This window comes from Neolamprologus multifasciatus, chromosome 9, assembly GCF_963576455.1.
Source record: "Neolamprologus multifasciatus chromosome 9, fNeoMul1.2, whole genome shotgun sequence".
Taxonomy (NCBI): domain Eukaryota; kingdom Metazoa; phylum Chordata; class Actinopteri; order Cichliformes; family Cichlidae; genus Neolamprologus; species Neolamprologus multifasciatus.
In genome coordinates this window covers 15,401,169-15,421,813 of record NC_140447.1, presented here as the reverse complement: position 1 = coordinate 15,421,813, position 20,645 = coordinate 15,401,169, and the positions used below count along the sequence as shown (strand labels likewise).

Sequence of the window (20,645 nt, the reverse complement as noted above, 5' to 3'; positions counted from 1 at the left end):
TCCTCCAATCACACGTCGCCACTCAATTCCTGATGCTGAAACGTTGACAGATACTATTGGATGCTTTTGTTTACTGTTTTCTGGCTCACGGCAAAGTTTTTCAAAGCGTTTGTTTGTTTAGTTTCACAATTTTAAAAGTATTTTTTATGTTTTATATGAGTGTTAACAGTACCTTAAATATATATGGTACACAAATATTTAATAGTCACTGCACTGGACTATTTTTAGCCTGATGTTTAGAGGATTTAGGGAGGAAATTATTCATTAAACAGGAGGAGAAGGCCTGGTGATCTGTCTTTACATGTTTACAGCTTCCTGTGTTGAAGACAACAGAAACCCATAAGGGTCATTTTCATATCTTACTGTTCCAACTCCACTTCTTTTTCTTTCGACAGTTCCCTTTATGGGATGCCACAGCAGTTAATCTACCTCCATGCATCTCACCCTCCCCTGTCACACCTGCATGGCCTCCTTCCCTACTTCCATAAATGTTCCAAATGTCCATACCAAATATCAACACTGCTGAAATCTGGTATTTATACTGGAGTGATATTAAGTCAACAGCATTGATACTTTGTTTCTGTCCTCTGAGTTCAGTATGTAACCCAATGAATTGTTATTGTTGGTTTGTTTTTGTTTTAGAAATGAACAAGTATACCTTAAAGATGCACTATGAAAAATGTCTGAACATTTTTGTGTTGCTTGTCTTGTCTATTTTATTCAGTCTGTATACACATTTAAAAACCCCATTCCAGGTCTCCAAAAAACACAGTTTCAAAATACATAAAATGCTAAAAGGTGTGTCTTGTTGTTTGGGATTTTGCTGTTAAAATATGTTAAGAATTTGCAAATTGATATTCATTTATCACATAAATTGTGGCACACTGCTCTTTCCTGCATACACTGCTTTTATAGGTTAAGAGTATCTGTATTGCTATCAACATAGGCAATACTGGCCCTGTGTTTACTTGGTATTGGATCGATACCAAAATCTGGAGTATTGAACAGCACTACTCTTTGGTCTTCCTCTTTTCCTCCTGCCTGTCACCTCTATCTTCAGAATCCTTTGGCCTCTATTCCTTCTCCGCGCATGTCCAAGCTGTCCAAACTGCTTAACCTGATCTGTCCCTCTGATGCCCTCATTTCTAGTCATGTTTATTCTGGTCACTCCCAATGAAAATCTGACCATGTTAAGCTCTGTCACTTCCAGCTTAACCTCCTGTATTTTTGTAAGAAAGCAAAACTTTTATTCGTACAGCACATTTCAAGACAGACATCACAAACATAAAAAAGAGAAAAAAGAAAAGTTAACCAAACACAAATCTAAAAAGATGAGTTTTTAACTGTTTGTAGAAAGAGACCACTGAGTTTGCAGATCTCAGGCTCAGAGTGAAAAACTTCCAGAGTCTGTGCAGTAAAAAGCTATGTCACTGCCACTGTCTCCAAATAGATTGATGGATGGATGGGTTACAAACTTTTGTGCTAACAAGTTTTTAAAAAGTTATGCTACTACTGGGTAAAAATAACAAAGTAAATGTACCTTTTTGTAGATAAATTAAACAAAAATATTAATAACAGAGATTATAGATTATAGATATGAGATTATATCTCTTGGCTGGCCTGGGAACGCCTTGGTGTTCCCCCGGATAAGCTGGAGGAGGTGACTGGGGAGAGGGAGGTCTGGGCTTCTCTGCTTAGGCTGCTGCCCCCGCGACCCGGCGGATGAAGATGGATGGATGGATGGATATTAATAACAGCAGATTTGTTGCTTCAAACATTTTAATCATGACATTTACCCACAACCTCAATACCAAGAAGAAAAGAAGTAGAAGGTTTGTTATGCATATATCATGCTGTACTATTCCACATGCCTTTACAACAATTAACAAATATAAGAGTGAACAATGAATTCATGATTTGCTATCTCCATGAGGACTCTAGTGTTTATCTGGGACTGCTCTCCCAGGGTCTTCATGGACCAGAACTTTCACCAAAACCTCTGGTGGTGAAGTTGTATAGGCGGTCTGACTTTTGCCTGCTGACTCTGGGCATTTTTTGCCCTTTAAACTATCGTCAGATGCCACAACAAAGTTGGAGGAGGGGTTACATCCAGTCTGACCCCTCTGCTGCAGGATGTCCTTGTTAGCCTGGGACCTAGAAGTGTTATAGTTAGTCACATGATTACGTTATTCACCTTTAGTACCTGCTTAAAAATAATACCTATAATGGGTGGAGTCCATTTCTGTTACCTGAACAGGTGAGACATAGTTGGGGTTCCTCCCAGATTTAACAAATATTGGTCATCTGAATGTGTGCCATTCATGATTATCTGTGACCTTGCTGAGCCCTAATAGAATCACACAGAGTTTCAAATATGTTGATTTTACTCCTTATTTTTTTTGTGTGTGTGTGTGTCTTTAAACAATCAAAGTTTATTTGTATGGCACATATATAGACAGATTCACCTGTGAGTCCATGTTGGAGGGCTCTGGTGTGGGGGAGATAACAGGACTGTCCTCCCTGTAGCGATGGGCTTTGAGGTGCAGGCTGTCAGAGAGGGCATTGAGTCTGAACAACAGTTCGTCCACTAAACTTTCACACTCCTCGAGATAATAGGCCTGAAAAAAGGGAAAAGTCTATTTCTATATTGGAAGGAATCAAAATAATTTAGTCAACTGGCACATTTCTAGGAACAAAACAAGAGCTACTGACCACAATCTGAGTGTTTTTAAATTCAAGCTATATCTAACTACATAAAGCAAGCTAACTGTTCTGTATTTTTTTCTTCTTCTTTGAAACTGTTACTTACCCTCCCCTCTGTATGGTTATCAATTCGTGCTTCTTCATGTTGCCCAGTAGTCAGCTCAGAGACCCTCAGTCTGATGTAGTTTGCCAGTTCTGCAATGGTGATCAAATTCCTCCTGCTGTGAGATCTTCTGGCTCTTCTAACCAGTGAGGACATCACACCAATCACCTACAAGAAAGACACGATTCTTACAGAACAATGATGTGATCTCAGATAGGGTTGCAGTCTATTACAGAAATCAACCTTTTGACAACAAGTTTTACAACCCCCCCCCCCCCCGCCCACACACACACACACACACACACAAAACAAAGCAACCAACCACATAACCAAAAAGTAATAATATGGGAAACATGTACCACTGCTGTCCACACCACAGCAGACAGATACAGAACTCCACAGGTAAATACATCGCAGTCAGAGTGGAGGAGGCTTCTGTTATTGCTGGTGGCTCTGAGTCCCCGGTAGAGGACGCAGGGCAGAGTCCTAAGGAGGACGTGAATAGGGCTGACTGCCCAGGAGCTTTGAATGTGCAGCAGATGACCCAAGCAGGACGATGCCATCAGCAGGATCACACCTGAAATCTAGCACAAGAGAAGATTCAACAATTTCTAGTCATTTTGGCAAGAACACTTTGCATAAAGTACAAAATATCACCAATGTAGGTGCAATAAATGTCAACTGCTTTATTTTGCAGCAAGTACTATTACAGTGCTTGGAGTGAAGACCTTTCCTAAGGAGAGTTATAAAGTGCTTACCATTGGCCATAAAAGACTTGAGAATAAGCGGGCAAGGAGTTTAGCAGGGGTGGCAAAGGTCCTGTTCACCCTCAGCACAGCCACACACTTGATGGTGAGAAGGAAGAGCATGATGCCACGCAGAGTACGGAGAAACTGTAGAGGCAAACATATCTCTGCATTCTTAAAATGTACTCTAACTACAGTGCAAACAAGCCGCTCATAATGATCGCCTCACAGGGTTTATTCTTTTTTCCAAAAGAAGGTGCGGTAAATTTCTCTCACTTGTTCCCAAGAAGCCAGGAGGCGAACGTCCACACTACCTCTGTGGTTGTTTCTCTCCAGCAGCTCTGCAACGCTCATAATAACAGCGGAGTGATAAATGTGACACACATAGTGCACAAGTGTCGCTGTGGGCACACCGACCTGCAAAAGACAGAAAGAGGGAGAAAGCTGCGTTCACTGTGCTTCATGGATAATTTGACCTTCAGATGATATTTCTGTGTGTTTTGCTTGTCAGGGTTGTTAGACAAACAGCCACAGGTTACTTTATCCTTCCAGTGAGGTCATCGTGATCTTGTTTGGATTAGTGTGCGTCTGACTGAGAGCTGGTGTGTGCGCCTGCTTTCTAAAGTCTTACAAATATTTATGCTGGAATGATTATTTTGTCTCGGGCAGACTTACTTCCACCCAGCTGCAAGGTGTTGTCCAGTATCCAATCAGCCCTTGCTGTCCCATACTGGACACTTGGCATGAGATTTGTATGAGAGACAAGAAGAGGAAGAGAAGCTGGTCAGAGGGGAGGAAGGGGAAAAAATGTATTCAAATGTGTTGTAAACTTTAATCTGTAGCATCTTTTAAGACTCAGTCTAAAAGTTAGTGTAGTGTTTTACCTTGCAGACCATAACAGCATAGTCCCAGGCAGTAGGAGTGTGATGTACTCTGACTGAATGGACTTCCACAGAGGGCAGCAGGACACCGGTGGGGCTGCGCTCAGCAAGCAGCGTCACGCTGGTGAACAAGTTCGGTGTGGGGCTGTACAAGGTGAATTGAACCTTCAGGGCCACCGTCCGTCCGTCCAACCAGCCAGCTGAACGCAGAAGTTTCAGTTTTGATGCAGAATCAGACCTGCAGGAGAGGAGGAGAACTGCTGGTGTGATCATTATTTGGAAGCAAAAAAAGGTGAGTTAATCAACAGTTTCCATCGTGGATCTCTCACTTTGTGTGGCCTAAGCCAACTGTAGCACTTGGTCCTGAGTAACAACTAAGGCGACCGCATAGCGTTGTTGAAGTCATAACAGGTACCTGGAAATTGTGAGGCAAGAAACACAGAGACAGAATCTAGAAATCCAGATTTTACAGTGCCATTACAAGTTTAACAAATGTAAAGTACAGCATTTTTCTTAACTAATTGTGAGTACTTATAAGTGCAGGAAGTCACACATTCCTTAATGTAAGAAAATATGAATCTATCCTTCTATCAGTTCATCTTTGGTCACAAACCTCAGTTGGAGAAGTGTCAGATATTTCAATCTTCTGCAGGATTGGCTCTCCAATCACAATATGTGGCTGCTGAATGACATCAGAATGTCAAGATGTGGCACTTTGGTTTGACTTTATGACTAATCTTAATTTTGAAGGATCAAAGAGACCTGAACACGTGGTCAGAGTTTTCTTCACCAACCTGGAGTTTTAAGTCCCTTTGGAGCTTAAAGTCATAGCTTACCTCTGTTTTGGCTGATGTGTGCTCGTACAGTGACTCTATCAGACCTGTCTGTGACCAGTTCCACCACTCCGCATGCTTTTGTATTGACATAAATGAATGATCACGGTTCCTAATAAAAGATAACATCTGATTTTTCTCTGCTTTAGAAGTAAGTGTGAATGTCAGTGAGATATACAGCAAGAGTGCGCAGGTGCTACCTCACAAAGTGTCTTCTGACAGCTCTGTTGAGCTGGTAATGGTCCCTGAATGAGCTGTCATAGGTTATACACATCATCAGGGAAAGCATGGCGACGCTGAGAGACAAATCCCTGCATGAGAAGGAAAAGCACTTAAAAGTCTTACATCAAATATAGAGGGGTGCGCATGCATTCACAAAAGCACACCTCAGGGTTTTATGAATAAGAGCCTCTCTTCTTTTCCTCCTATGAGTTTTCCTCAGCTCTGCCAGAGTCAGTGGCCGTACAAGACCCAGGTACCGAGCTCGCCGTCGAGCTCGGAGCAGCTGTAAACGATAAATAACCGAGTTCACATTGCAGAAGGAAAAAAACAGAACAACATTAAACTCTATGAACATCTGATTATTACCTTTTTAAGGTGTGAGTGTCGTTTGTAGGGAAAAGCAGACTCAGTAAGCTGCTCTTCAGCTCCATTAATGCCTCTGTGGCTCCAAAGTTTCATAGCCTCAATATTGAATTCCCTCATTCTGAAAAAAGTATGAAAGTCTGATGTTTTTCTGTGCCAACAGGAGACAACCAAGGCCACTGCAAGTATCTGTAAAAGAAAAACATCAAGATGATATTTTTATTTAGGGTTTGTGCCATTATTTAGTTGTGTAGCTGATTATAAAAAGCACATATTATGTTACCAAAGCTGGCTGAATGATGAAGATGCAAGACATCAGGGAGATGAAAAGAGAATGGACCCAAAGCAGAACCTTGCCACTGTTAAACCTAACACATCAAAATGCACAGAGAGGCTTCAACAGTGTGACACTGACACCCGTGATACAATATCATAACAGATAAAACAGCAGACATCACAATGAACATTACTTTCACTACCTCATTCCCAGCACTGCAGAGAGCACCAGGCAGGAGAGGGACAACAGCAGACACAGAGTCCAGGCCAAATAGACACGCCGCTGACATGCTGGTCTTTCTCTCAGTTTGTCGGTGGCATCATAATAGCTTCCTCTCTCAGAGGAAGAGTCTGGTGAACATCGTCCTTGGAGACCTTTCTCTTTTTGACCTTCATCTTTTGCCCTGGACAAACAAGCTCTTTGGGTTTCATGAAACCTACTGCTGTCAGGAAGGAATTCAGACAGTTTTTTGTGGGGTGCTTCATCAGCATTACTGTATGAAACCGACAGGTCTGCGTCCTACAGCAGAAAAAGAAAGGTCAGGCAGTGATGTTAGAAGCTGTGAGAATGAAAATGAGGAGAAATGGAAAGGAAGGGAATACAGAAACTATTCTGAGGTGTAACCTGGTATTTCTGCATCCAGGATTCATCCCACTGCTGGAGGCCGCTCCAGAAGAGACGGCGGTCAAACGTGCTGTCACTTAGTGAGAGGGGGTCTGTGAGGAGATGATGAAATAAAAGGATAATGAACAATTCAAGAAAGGACACAACAAAATTCAAAAAGAGGTCCACAGAAAACCAATTTACCTTCAGAATATTCCTTTTCAGTCTTTCTGCATTTTACACGATGGACTCGTGACCCTGTCTGCTGTACCGCACGCAGTCGAAACAGGAAAGACAGCGCTGTTGCTACGGGCAGCACAGCTACCACGCTTACAAGCCCATTTGTTACAGCACCAGCGGACACATCGACAAAACCCAACGCAAACAGCGGCTGCAAATACAGAATAAGTAGATGCATCATTGAGCTGTAGTTAAGGCATTTCAGAGCTCTTGCTCACCAAATCTTCAACTTCGAGGGCCTACCTGATCATCCGTTTGTGCAATGATTACTGCACCAACACATGCGTACCCCAACAGCAGCAGCAGACACACACTTAGTCTTTGAGTATGTGTGAAGGAGCTGGGAGAGGGGCAGCTGTACACGGATACCCACGTATGGAAATCAGCCAAGTAGTCATTAAGCTTGAGACGCAGCATCTGCAATTACACAGAGGGAGACCTGGGGTGACACAGCAGCAAATATTACATTAAGTTTTATGTCTAGTGTAGATTAACTCACTGTGACGATGCCTTGCGTGCAAATAGAGAAGCCGAAAAGAGTTTTTATGTGAACATGAGTGTTGTACCTGAGCAAAGTTTATCCCCTGAGTGCAAACACGCAGCATCCTCTCCACTCGGCCATCGCCTTTGCTCGCAGCCAGCCAGCACTGGGCAGCAAACGGCCAAGAGCATCCCACCACATGCCCTCTGAGCACCTGAATAACAAGTCAAACCGCCTTAAAAGTCCACTTATCAATGAAAAGGTGTGTTCACAAACAGTTTTTGTTATAGTATTTTTTTATTACCTCAGATACCTCCACCTGTGTAAGGTACCAATCAGGGGAAGGTCCAGAGTTGTCATGCCAGATGTGAACCCCCCACACTGAGCCTAGGCATTCTGCTGCACTGTGGGGGAGCGAAGACACAGAGATTATAGCACGTGGTAATGAGATAATGAAACATTACACTGATTTATCTCCCTTTTTCTTACATATTGAACACAAACACAAAGAAAAAAATCTTGTTTCTAAATCACTGAGGATTTTACCTAAGTATGAAGGTGTCTTTAGAGTTCCTCCTGAACAGAGTGCATCCTGGGACTTGTAGTTCTTTTGTCTGTGAGAACCCATCTTCACCATACAGTGATATGTACACCTGGTCAATATATAAAGATAAAAAAAAACAAACAAACATTAGTCTGGGAAGCAAAACTTTTTTTATGTGATTAATTCTCTTACACTAATCCATAACATGTTCTGAATTAGTGTACAAAAAATATTCAGATAATTTAATAAAGCATGTCAAATGGCATCAGGTGCTGCAGAATGAGGAATGTTACAGTTTATCTCCTTTACCTGCTCTGTATGCAGGGAATAGTATGTGGAAAACAATGGGAAAATGGGAAGAAAGACAACAAAAAATGAAATACACAAATATAGTGGCCATAAGGATCCAGGAGGAGCATATTTTGAGAACAGCTAAATACCAAAGGAGCTGATAAGTTTGAAAGAAACCAAAAACAGCCCTGCCTTTGCACTCATACGGGCTGCAGAGCTAAGACCCGTGTGGGTTGTAACTGCGTAGAGATAGGGATCAGATGCAGAGTTGTCAGACAGGTAGTGAACCCTTTGACTTTGCGTGGCAACAACATCAGCTCTTTTACACGCCGCCAACCCCGCGATGTACAGGCACACGAACAGCAACAGCATGCCCAGCACTGTCAGATCAGTGGATGCGCTGAGGTTTCAGAGAAGCAAAGAGAAGGAGAGAGATGCCTTAGAGGATGCGTTAAATATCAACACTAATGTTATATTTCTATTTTTCATCTACATTTTGTTTGCAAAAGAAACTTCGCTTCAACAGGTCAAGAGGTTGATATATTTCAAAATACAAATAAAAGAAAAAAAAATCTAGCAATCCTGTTTCATTTTATTACGTTTCAAATGTGATGAGCAAAAAATCCTACTGTTTCTTTCTTCCCCCCCCCTTTTTTTTTTTGGTAAAATGCATGTAAAAATAGGGTGCAGATCAGTGTTTTTGTTATTTTCCAGGTCTCGGTTGGTCACCTTAGGAACGGGTTCACATCTGCTGTGCTGTGGATGCTCTGGATCTGCTGCTGCTTCACAGTCAGCGGTCTCAAATGGTGGCAACTAGGATTCAGCAAATATAAAGAAGCATGTTAATCACCTCTGCATCCAGATTTATCCTCTAGTGTGTGTTTGTTTTCTTATATTCTCACACACAGACACACTCACATGCTTTACCTGCAGCTGACAGCTGAATCTGTGTCTGCTAGCTGTGTCCTGCAGCCCTGATGTGTCCAGGCCCCCTGCTGGCCGTCCCAGGACAAACACAGACTGCTGTCCACTGTCAGACTGTAGCTTATCTCTTCAGTCAGGTGATTGGCTCTGGGTGCTTTACCAAAATCAGCATTAAGCAGTGCCAAGTGACCAACACCTGCAGCTGGAAGTTTTGGGAATTCGTCACAATATTTCCCAGCGAACTTACTCAAAGCACGTACATGTTAGAAAGATGACTTGACTGACTCATACTACTGAGCTAAAACATACATGGATCAATTGATTTCTATTAAGTTTAACTGAGATTCTGGGTAGATTTTTCACTCCACAAATAGACGATCAGTCTTAAAAATACTTTGTAAAAGGACAGAGAATTTAACAGAAGGAAAGACCAGGAGGGCAGAAGAGTCAGAAACAGAAAATGGTCTTACCGCTGAGGTAGGATGAGGGCAGAGTGATGCGTGAGGTGTTGCTCTCGCACCTGTAAATCTTGTGCAGATGGTGCATTCTAGGAGTCGGCTTTTCAAACATCCTGATACAGTGGACACTCACGGTTAGATATGTGCCATAGTCTCACTTTTCAGTCAAAACTCATTCAAATTATTCTGTTATTATCTGAGTATGAGTATAACACAGTGCAATAATACCTGAAGAGCACCATGAGGGGAAACGCCTTTTTGGTTGTGGGTCTGAACACTAGATTGAGCTGGATGGACTGCAGCAAGTGTTCCTGGGTAATGTTGAAGCTGTGGTAGTTGACCTGGCTGCGCAGGAGGGTGAACTCCCATGAGGAGCTTTTCTGCAGCAGAAATGCAGTCTCATGTTGTTGGAGTAAAGATACAACACTGTGCGTTTTAAGAATTTCTTTTAACAAAATCTTATTATGAAGAACCTCTCATTTTCCACAAACAAAAGAAAAGGACAATCAGCAGCTCACATTTCTTTGTGTGTGACGAAGCTCGGTGTTGAATGGTTGAATGAGGGAGGAAACGTGGATCCTTCTCCTCGTGTTGCACTTGTAAAGACTTAGGTCAACCACTGGTCCACTTAACTGGAAATCCAAAGAACAAGTAAGAGAGAGAGTCTCACCTTTAACCCTGTTAAGCTGAACCATGAAATAACTGGTAGAAAATGTATCGTTCACAGTTTATGTTAAACAAACAAAACCGATAAAGGGGTTAGAGTTAGATTTAAAAGTCTCACTGATGGTATAGATGTTAAATCACTGTATGTGCAACTACTGAGCAGGTCTCACCTGTGTAGGATTGGCCCAGGTGTAAGGACTGTGAGCAAGCTCGGTGAGCACAGTGAGGACACACGGTCCATGCTGGAGAAACAGAATCTGGATGAAAGAAGCAGGCATGTAGACCCTGACTGAGCCACTGTTTATGACTGTGGAGGTGTTGTTTTGGGATGCAGCATACAAATTAATGAGGCTGCTGCTAACTCTGTGCTCCTTGGTCTCATGAAACAAAATGTACTTCTGGAAAACAAAAAAAGGAGGATGAATTTCATTAAAAAACTAAAACTGTGGAGAAATAGTTTTAAATGTATTTTGTCTCACCAGCATGAGCTCTGATGCAGCCTGCAGAATATCAGCTACGAGCATCACCGCTTGCTTTGCTGGAGGTGAACTTCCTTGTTTGATGTGGCCACTGGTGGATGAGTTCACTGCAGTGCTGTTTGGAGTGTTTTCATCATTTCTTATGTTTCCATCAGCAGTTGAGTCTTCTTGTGTAATGTCAGGTGTGAAGGTGCAAGTAGTCACCACCTGAAGGCTGTGTGAAAGCAGGGTGAGCGCTGTATTGAGCACCTTCTGGTTTATAATGTAGTGGCGATAAGCGCTAGACGCAGAAAACTGCTCGGACATCATTTGAATGTGAGCTGTTACTCGTTTGGCACTTGCTAGTGTCACCTAAAAGGAATAAAGGAAGTATTAGAAACAATCTAGCATCTACAACCCTGCTCCCAGTTTGGTTTTGTGAGTCCAGCCACTCACCTGACTTGTAACTCGTAGCAGGTCGTTCAGAATGCAAATATTGTCTGTCATTGACTCCTAGAATGGAAACATAACTGAATGATTAACAGTAAATGGACTGGTTCTTATACAGCACTTTACTACTCTACATCAGCACTCCAAGTACTTTATACAATATGCCTCATTCATAAAAACACTTTTCTTTTTGATAAAGCTTATAGTTACACTCAAAAAAATAACTCTTTGAATGAACATAAGAAAATCATGGAAAGAATTTCCACGTAATTAAATTGCTTTATTTTAGCATTATGCAATTCTGTTATTCCAACTTAATGTACTTGAGTTGGACTAACTTGATTAATTAATGATGAATCAACTGTTTTACTACAGTTGTGTCCAACTTAATTTAATTGATTTGATCCAACCCATGCAAATTATGTTAGTGCAACAAAACATGCTTATTCGTAATAGAAATCCATTTATTTTAAGTTCATTTAAAGAGTTATTTTTTGGAGTGTTCAACAAAGTCTAGAGTCTGATTAACATAAAATGTTAATGGATTTATAATAACTTGCACTCCATCCATCCTCTTATCTTGACCAGGGTTGCAGTGAGGCTGGGACCTATCCCAGATGTGACAAGGTGGGAGTCAGAATACTGGACAGGTCACCAGTCTATCACAGAGAGACAGACAACCATTTGCCCTCATGTTCACAGATATTTTAGAAACACCAATTAACTTAACCCTAATTACTGCATGACTTTAACTGTGGCAGGAAACCAGAGTACCCAGAGAGAACCCACTGCAAACTTGGCCAGATTGCAGATTTGAACCCAAGACCTTCTTGCTGCGAGGCAACAGTGCCAACCACTGTGCCACCAAGCTGTCAATCTAGACTTCAAAAAAATAGGGAAACTATGATTACAAGGCTTTATATAGAATTTTAAAAACTACAATAAATAGCTGAGGCATATACGTAGTGTATGTATGGTTGTCTGTCTCTTCTAACCCCAGTGATTTTCCTGTGGTTTGAACTCTTGTGTGATCTTGTGAATTTTGTGAATCCAGGCAACTAACCACTCTTACTAGATTGTATCCTGTCATCTCAACAAGAATAAATTAAGTTGCTGGATTTCATGCAGATCCTACATGATTTAATTACGTTCACCACAGAAACATGACACATTACAAGTTTGAATTTTGTAAATTTAACAACCACCCAATTTCATTTTTTTGAGTGTAGGACTGGATCAGGTGACCCTGAACCCTCTCTTAGTTATGCTGCAGTACACTAGGACTGCTGGGGGCATCCCATTGTGCACTGGGTGTGTCTTCTTCATTCACCTCCACCTGTTTATACACCAGTATTGCATTCAGAGGCTTAAACGAGCATTGATTCTTAGTTGTCTTTTGCTCTCTTCTCTTTCCTTCTCTTTTCCCTCAGAGCCACATGAGATGCATGGTTTTTCTTTTCTTTCATCAAAAGTTGATTTTAATTAGGGATGCACCGATACCGATACGGTATCGGGGCGATACTGTAAAATGTGTGCGTACTCATACTCGTAAAAGTTAACCGATACCATGAACCGATACTAACTTATTTCATTAATCAGAGGGTGGCTTGTCATTTCTGTTGTAGTTTTTTAGATTGGTCACTAGGGGGACATCCCGGGCTAAACAGGCACAGAGTTAGGCGAGTGAGACTGGCGGCTCCAGATAAAAAAGAGAAACTGGAGGCTGCTGTAGCTAGGCTAAGCAAAATGTCAGCAGTGTGGACCGGAACAGCCAACTTTAACTCAGGTTTTGGAAAAGCGATGAAAAATGTCAAGAGAAAGAGAAAAAAGTTTAAATAACAGAGGCTCTGACTCATTTTATCGCTCTGGATGACCAGCCACTGCCGGCCGTGGAAAACATAGGATTGCACCATCTTCTCCATATGAAATTCCCAACCCCCCATACATCAGGGAGATAATGGTGCCAAAACTTTCTGAAGAGGTAAAGACAAGCAGTGTGTGCGATGTCAGTCCTTGGTTTAACGGTGCAGTGGACTGATGATCCACGGGCAGATGAGGAGTTCATCAATGCCAAATACTTTCGGTATTTTGTTTGTTTGTTTACAATATGGACACTCTGCAATAATTTAAAAGTTTATTTTATTCTCAAACCTAATTTGTATTTATTTTATTCCAAACAGAAGTGTTTATTTATTATTCTGAAAGCTCAAGACAGTGCCAATAGTTCAGTGATATTTTGTTAAATTACAATGTGGACACTCACAAATAATTTAACAGAAGTGCTTATTTTTCACTTGAAATTTTTTTGTGGTCATTTTTATTAAGATTTTATTTTTTTATCGGCAGAGAATAAAATAAAACCTGTCTTCCAATTCATTGCATTTGTGTGTGTGTGTGTGTGTGTGTGTGTGTGTGTGGTAGAAGTATCGGTTTTTGTACTCTGTATCGGCAAGTACTCAGATCCAAGTATCGGTATCGTATCGGTTTGTAAAGATTGGTATCGTTGCATCCCTAATTTTAATGCTACCGCTCTTCCTCCCAGAGAGCCGAGGCTGTAAAACAGAAAAAGAACATCGTTGTGTTTTAAAACTCGTGCTGTCGGTGTGTTTACCTGATCGCTGCTCTCAAGCTCACACAAGGTGCGAATGAGCACAGTGCGCATGTGCCTCTGTGCATGTGTGTTGGCCTCTGTTTCCAGGCTGAGTCTGTTCAGGATGCTGGTGACGAGGCTGATGTAGTTACGAATCTCCACACTGTTCCCAAGCTGCACCAAAGCCGACAGGTTCCTCAGACCTGACTCCGACCTGTAGATGGTGAAAGTAAGGATTTGCATGTTCTATAGAATCTATATTATTGTTGACTTGCTCAGATTGATGCTTTGTAGTTTAACACACACAGTCGTTCTTAACAGCAGCTTTTTGGCTGACAGCATAAAATCCCTGAGTGTGCTCAAGCTCAGTGCCATTTAAATCACCAGCAGGCCCTCTTAAGTAGACAGCATGAGACATCTGCATATCATATCATCATAATGTGATCACATGGGGGTTCTTACAGTTCAAGATCAGGATCATGATGGGAAGAGGAAGATGAGGCGTCTCTGAGGAAGCTTGGTTGGACTTGCACTGTGACAGGACAGGGTTTGGTGGCTGACCCATACGTGCTGCTTCTTATTTCTGTGTAAATAGTTACTGCGGCGACAACAGTAATAAGAGCAATAAAAAAATAAGGAAATATTAGAAAAATAATAATTCTGTTAATGCTCCTTAAGCAACAGTGTGTCTTTGTGTGTTTACCTTTATAGTCATCCCTGGGGTCACCTGAAGGAAGGCTGAAGTAGTATTGGAAGTCTCTCCCCTGGTACAGTGTCCTGGGGAGTCGGTCTCCTACACTGAAGCTGTACTCATACACTAAGTCCTTTGGCACACACACACACACACACACACACACACACACACACACACACACACACACACACACACACACACACACACACACACACACATTTCTGTGAAGACTGACATGCCAGGACCAAGGTCAAAAAATTTGGGGTGATCAATTAGTAAAATTATGGAGTCAAGGAGAGCCCTGAAGAGGTTTACTTCAGTCACTGGCAGACAGCTCCGAACTTCAAGCACTGAGTGACAGTGTCTTGTAATAAAAATGCACTTTGAAAATCTTTAATCAAAGCAGGAAGAGTGTTAAAAGCATGCAACGGGAAATACCTCCTTCCCTGAGGTGCAGAAGATGCTGAAGTGTGTGTGTAACTCGAGTCCTCTGACAGGCTGCACCTGGCACGCCAAGCCCTCTGGAACAGGATTGGTCTGTAAGAACAGCTGAGTCCGGCCCAGACGCCTGCTCTGAGATTCTCAATTCATCAGACAACAATCGAGAGGATCATTAACAGACGGAGACTGACTTTAAAGGCAATGTGGGCATTTTAATCTTCAAGTTAAAGTACTGCAGTAAATGTAAAAAATTATATATGTCTGTGATTTTGGCATTTTGTCCCATTATCCTGTTTTATAAATCTCTAATAACTCTCGCCTGGGCTGGTCTATATGTAGCCATCCCAAACTTACTGGCGGTGACTTCCAACATGTATCTGCTCCTGGGCCTCAGACTGAAGGGCTTGATCTTGAGAAAAGAACAGGAGATTCCTGTAGAGATTTTTAAAAGGGAAAAAAAGATGGCTAAATGCTGACACAGTGGCACAGAAGCAGGAATTTTTCTGCATAATGTACCTGTGTAAGTAAAGGACTCAAAGAGGCCTCTGTTCAGAGGGTTTCGAGGTAAGTCGAGCAAAGTCGGTGCCTGAATTGCCACAAAAGGCTTAGAATCCACTAGATTACTCCCTTCATCTTTGTGTAATCCCATATCAAACATCGAGACGTCTCCTGCACTGAAGCTCTCACCATCTTCACCTGGGAACGATCGTGAGTGAGTACCAGTAAAAACCATCTCAGATAAGAAATAAACAGTGATCGTAGATATGAAGTGTACCTCTGGGTCTCCCTGCTGACATCCCTGGGTCGCCTTCCTCTGCGTTTGGAAAGGGAGCACCATAATCTGGATCTGTAACATAACCAGCTTTAGCACAATAATAATAACAGTCAAGCAACATAATATTGCCCCATATAACTGGAAAAATTTCTTTATATTTGGAAAAAGTTATTTATTTATGATGGGAATTTTCTTCATGTTGGTTCCAGGCTCTTTCACAAACTGTATTTTTATTGTAATTTAATCAGTTTAAATTGTGCTAACAGCATCAAATTATATATAACTTAAATAGACTGAGTTTATATGGCGATTTTAGATTTTCTCACCTAGTCCACCACCCGCATTGCCACTCTCCAGAACACGAAAAGAAAAGTCCCAGTCGGCAGAGGAGTCAGACTCCACTGAAATTTCACTGCTAATGTCCCCTTGGATCAAGTAGTCGGAATATAGGACACCATCATTGTTGAGAACACGTGGACTTGACTCTGGCAAGCCTGCGGGGTGAGGAAAGAAGTCACATTTAGTGACAGAGTGGTACACTCCAAGTCATATATATATATTTGTTTATACAGCTAATAACACACCAGCTTTGTCTGATGTGTCTCCCCTCCTGTTTGTTGATGCCCCACTATCAGCCAGGTCCACATCACCCTTTCTGGTTTCAAAGGTAGCCACGGTAACGGGTGAAGAAGATGAATAAGGGGTCGTCTGGGTGTTCTGTGACACATTTGTAACAGGAGGGTGTAGAGTAGAGGTGGCAGGACTTTTCTTGATGGCAGCCATGGTGCTGAGATCTACTGTGTAGCAAAACGGGACTAGAATAGAACACAAGATTTTATTTTTTAATTTAATTTCCATTTTTAGGGGAATTTTTGGAGGAATTTTCTTGCAAAGTGGCACTGAATTTACCTTCTGTGAAAGGCTTGGATGAAGCATTGACCAGGAACAGACTCCAGGTGTACTGGATGTGCTGTGCAGGAATGTGGCAGTCTTCACACACGGCGCCGACAGAGAACGACTGATCCCAGTTCACACGGTCTCCCCGACACTCAGGGCAGTAAATGGACAGCTTCCTGGATTGGATGCATTTAGGCGCATGTTAAACGTCACTTAAGAATTAAAGTGCTGCTTTTAATCAAACACTTCTATTTGATTCTGCTCGGTTATATGATTCAATTGAGACTTTATGAAGAGGTCACACCCGGTGAGGTTTGATGTTACAGTGAGGAAGGTCTCTGATGAAGCTGAACGCTCTCCGCTTTGGACAGTGAGCGTGAACTGGAACTGGTCAAAGTTGGGTTTTAAGAAGCTGGCGGGAAATTTGAGCACCGGCAACGAAGTGGGAATGTGCTGGTTGAAGCAGGAGCTGGTGATGGTGCTCACTGGTTTACATGCCCAACTGTAGCTATACAGAGAAAATCAAAAATTCTGTTAACTTCCAAACACACATTAAATTTCTCAAGGTGAAACAAATACAACTAAAAATGACTAAGATGTAGGAAAATCCACCAAAATATAATATTTACATATTTATTGGCAATTTTTGCCATTTATTTAGTTATAGCTGAGCCCAATGTTGGCGACTTTTGGCAATTACAGCTCAGATATGCCACTGGCAAATGTTGTGTGGGCCAGACGTGCAGCCGAAGGACTTTGAAAAAACAAATGAGACTCTAGGCACCCAAACTGCAACACAGAGACGAGAGACAATAGCTTTCTGCGGACACAGCTCACTAACCAGCTTCAGAAGGAGCGGATCTGGAGAGCGCAGCTAAGTGAGCAGCTGCAGCAACAGGAACACACCCATCATGAACTGCTCAAGGCAGAGGAAAAGTCTCACGCTATAGGACAAACTGAATTTTGATCCAGGAGTTAAATAGTGAGTAAGATACCCTCAGTCAGGAGGAGGCCCTAAAAAGCAAAATCTCAGCAAACCTTGAGCTGAACACTACACTTACAGCAGAGGTAGCGGTGAGAATGGGAACTCGACCACTTCCATAAACATTTAAAACCAGAGGAAAGTGAACACTCTTATCCGTTTTTCCTCATTGAGGCAACGTCTTCTGGCTTGTTGCCTATTAAAGGTGTCAGGGCTCAAGTTCTACCTGAGTGGGTTCGTGGGGAAGTCAGGGTCGTAAGATGCCTGCCCATCCAGGGTTACTATGGTGTTCCTGTTGTTAAGGAAGATGTTGGTGCCACCCTGGATGAAAGCCACAGGAGGGCTCGGCATCACCTGAACCTTTACGCTGTAGTTACTGTACACCACACTGCTGACGAGTTGAACCTGCAGGAGAAACACAAGCCTCGATCATTCGTAATAATAGTATAGCAACAGAAATAACGACTTGAAATGGAGAGATCGGCCGTTAAATAGTTCTTCTGTATTATTGTATTATTATTACACACCCTGGCTGTAGCCGTATAAGTGTCATACTCCAGGAGATGGCTTTGCACTATGAAGATCTGCCTGTGTGTGTCTGTGAGAGGCAGCGGCACTGCCTGGCCTGCAGAGTCACATAAAGTCCAGGAGTAGTGCAGGCCTCTTGATACATCACAATCCACTTCCGTTTCGTACGTCACACCCAGATGGACAACCTCATATCTTCGTACCTAGGTGCAAAGAGAAGGTTGTATTGTCTTTTATTAACTATGCTCCGCCATAGTGTACGTGTGAGATCTGGACCAAGAGCTACCTGTAGTTTAAGAGGCCCCATGTTTTTGACAGGTGGAGGCTGACAAGGCTGGTCCACAACAAAGATGTGGCTGCTCAGGGAAGCAGAGCTGACCAGGTTAGACGCCGTCACTTCGACTCTGAACTCTCCCGTTCTGAGGAGGAAAAACATGTTTATTAAGCACACTTGTGTTAGGCTACATGTGATTTTCATATTTATCTGAAAGACAGATAGCGAGACATACTAACAAGTTTGTAAAAGGAAAATGCAAAATTAGAGAATCTTAATCCTAACTTAATCTAAACCTAAAGTTCGATTTGAGTTTACAAGGAGAATGAAAGCCCAAAGTCTTGTTAAACTCTTTTTTTTTTTTTTTTTTTTGCCTGTCCCGTTTGGTTCTTTTGCCATCAGAATTATTGTCTAAAGGCGAAGAAAGATGCCCAACGGATTTTCTTTACCAAATTGACCATCCCAGCTTTGCCGTAATGGTCCATTTGATTCACCTTTTATTCTTTATTTTATTTTCACTTGCTGAATACGGGACAGACTTGACTGGGGGAAAGAAAAGGGAGAAAGAAAGAGGGGAAGAAAAACAGTTGAGAAGAGGGACGGGGGAGAAGGGCAAAAAACAAAAACCAACAGAATAAGCAGAAGAAAAAAAAAAAAATACATATATCGATCACCTGGATCACCTGTTGAGAAAGAAAAAAGAAAACAAGCAGAAGAAAACGAGAGTAATACAATAAACCACATCACAATGATATATGGGAATATGACAGTAAATACTAAATATTAAACATTATTGTGCAGCACGTAAGATCGACAGCACAGTGTGCATTGAGGTAGGAGCCAAAAAGGGTGTAGTTTGTGTGTGTGATCACCCGTGTGTACACCTGTGAGCATGGACGCGCTTGTTTTCTTAAAAGGTTCCCTCATGTAATGATCTGCTAGAGGGTGTGGGGGGCCACTGCCCCGTCCTCCAGGGCATGAAGCAGGTATGGAGGAGATCAAAACCCCAGACATCCAGAGGCCCCCAGAACACAAGAGACCAAGGAAGACCAACAGAGGGGCAGCCGCGCCACTGTCCCAGAAAGAGCTGAGGAGAGTCCCAGATGAGGGGTCACCCAGCAGCCACGGAGCAGAAGCCAGGGGGGGCTGCAGTGACGTGCCCGTGAGCTCCGCCGGCAGCCAGCTGTGCCTGAGTGACCGAGCCCCAGGCCGAGAGGCCGGGGGCACCCCACCTCCGAAGTGGCCCAAGCGAGCCCCAGGCTCCAGGCCCCGATAAGCAGCCGCCAAGGAGTGAGCCGGTGTGTCTTGTTAAACTCTGACTCACCTGTGGAAGATGTGCCGTTCTGTGCTCTGTCCAGACCGGCTTGTTCCATCCCCAAAGCTCCACAGGAAGTTGATGTCGGTCCCCATATTTACCCGGCAACTGAACACCACTGTATGATTCTGCAAAACCGAGGCCCGGTGGACCAGCCTGTTGAGCTTCACTGTTCTCTGGACCACCACCGGGAACATGTCAGAGGTAACGGCCATCTTACCATGTGACATGATTACAGACACATTATACCTATGGTGATGAAAGGTGGGATTTGAGAGGGGTTAGTTTAATTCACATGGTGTTTGATTTATTTAATCATATTTTATTTAGAACCTGCTGAGCTATCGTGTTTAAAGACACAATGACACACAAATGCTACCAAAAACACAACCTCCTTGGTGCACGTAATAATGTGGGGATGAAGAACGTTTTTTTTTAGCGTTAGAAGACTTGAGAAACACCAACCAACAGAGGCTGGGTGATGCTAGTTGTTTGCCAGTTTCTGTTATGACTGTTAGATTACAAGTTAAAATTGATGCATGTAAACCAACTTCACATGTTTTACCCTTGTGACAGTTTTGTTGACTTTTTTTTTTAACTGTCAGGATTTGAAAAACAAAACGTATGTAACCTTGTCTGTGGATGAACACTTTTTAAGCTCTGGCTTATTTAAAAAATCTCCAATTATTTTATTTTAAAAATGTTGCACATGCCTTGCTATTACCTGCCAGGCTTTAGGTATTTTCTAGTGATGGTCCTAGAGGTAGTTGTGGCTGATGTGTAGTCTCCAAAGTGCCAGACGAACACTGGATCTGGTACGTCAGTCACAGCTTGGAAGATTATATCTGTATTTGTTGGATATGCTTGCCTTGCTGCAAAAATCCTCACAGCTAAGGATAAGAGACA

General features: G+C 42.4%; 1 protein-coding gene across 1 annotated transcript; it reads right to left on the bottom strand.

The window, feature by feature from the left end:
• Window positions 1-27: 27 nt before the first annotated feature.
• LOC146511285 (polycystin-1-like protein 1) lies at window positions 28-20,635 on the bottom strand. Its single transcript, XM_085173519.1, has 48 exons — window positions 20,464-20,635; window positions 19,749-19,988; window positions 18,437-18,569; window positions 18,150-18,353; window positions 17,849-18,027; window positions 16,945-17,148; window positions 16,653-16,816; window positions 16,328-16,558; window positions 16,070-16,237; window positions 15,744-15,815; window positions 15,485-15,664; window positions 15,323-15,400; window positions 14,966-15,108; window positions 14,537-14,657; window positions 14,296-14,431; window positions 13,855-14,047; window positions 11,250-11,306; window positions 10,815-11,165; window positions 10,506-10,733; window positions 10,188-10,301; window positions 9,898-10,049; window positions 9,682-9,782; window positions 9,215-9,413; window positions 9,017-9,100; window positions 8,480-8,687; window positions 7,999-8,105; window positions 7,757-7,856; window positions 7,538-7,666; window positions 7,215-7,388; window positions 6,936-7,122; window positions 6,753-6,844; window positions 6,331-6,647; window positions 6,135-6,219; window positions 5,855-6,040; window positions 5,653-5,771; window positions 5,467-5,577; window positions 5,270-5,378; window positions 5,047-5,115; window positions 4,763-4,848; window positions 4,437-4,671; window positions 4,228-4,332; window positions 3,829-3,969; window positions 3,565-3,699; window positions 3,166-3,390; window positions 2,810-2,974; window positions 2,466-2,618; window positions 2,250-2,347; window positions 28-2,154 (listed from the first exon to the last, which is right to left on the bottom strand). The coding sequence occupies exons 2-48, from the start codon at window positions 19,967-19,969 to the stop codon at window positions 1,938-1,940; spliced, it is 7,266 nt and encodes a 2,421-aa protein (XP_085029645.1). The 5' UTR covers window positions 19,970-19,988; window positions 20,464-20,635; the 3' UTR covers window positions 28-1,937.
• Window positions 20,636-20,645: the final 10 nt, after the last annotated feature.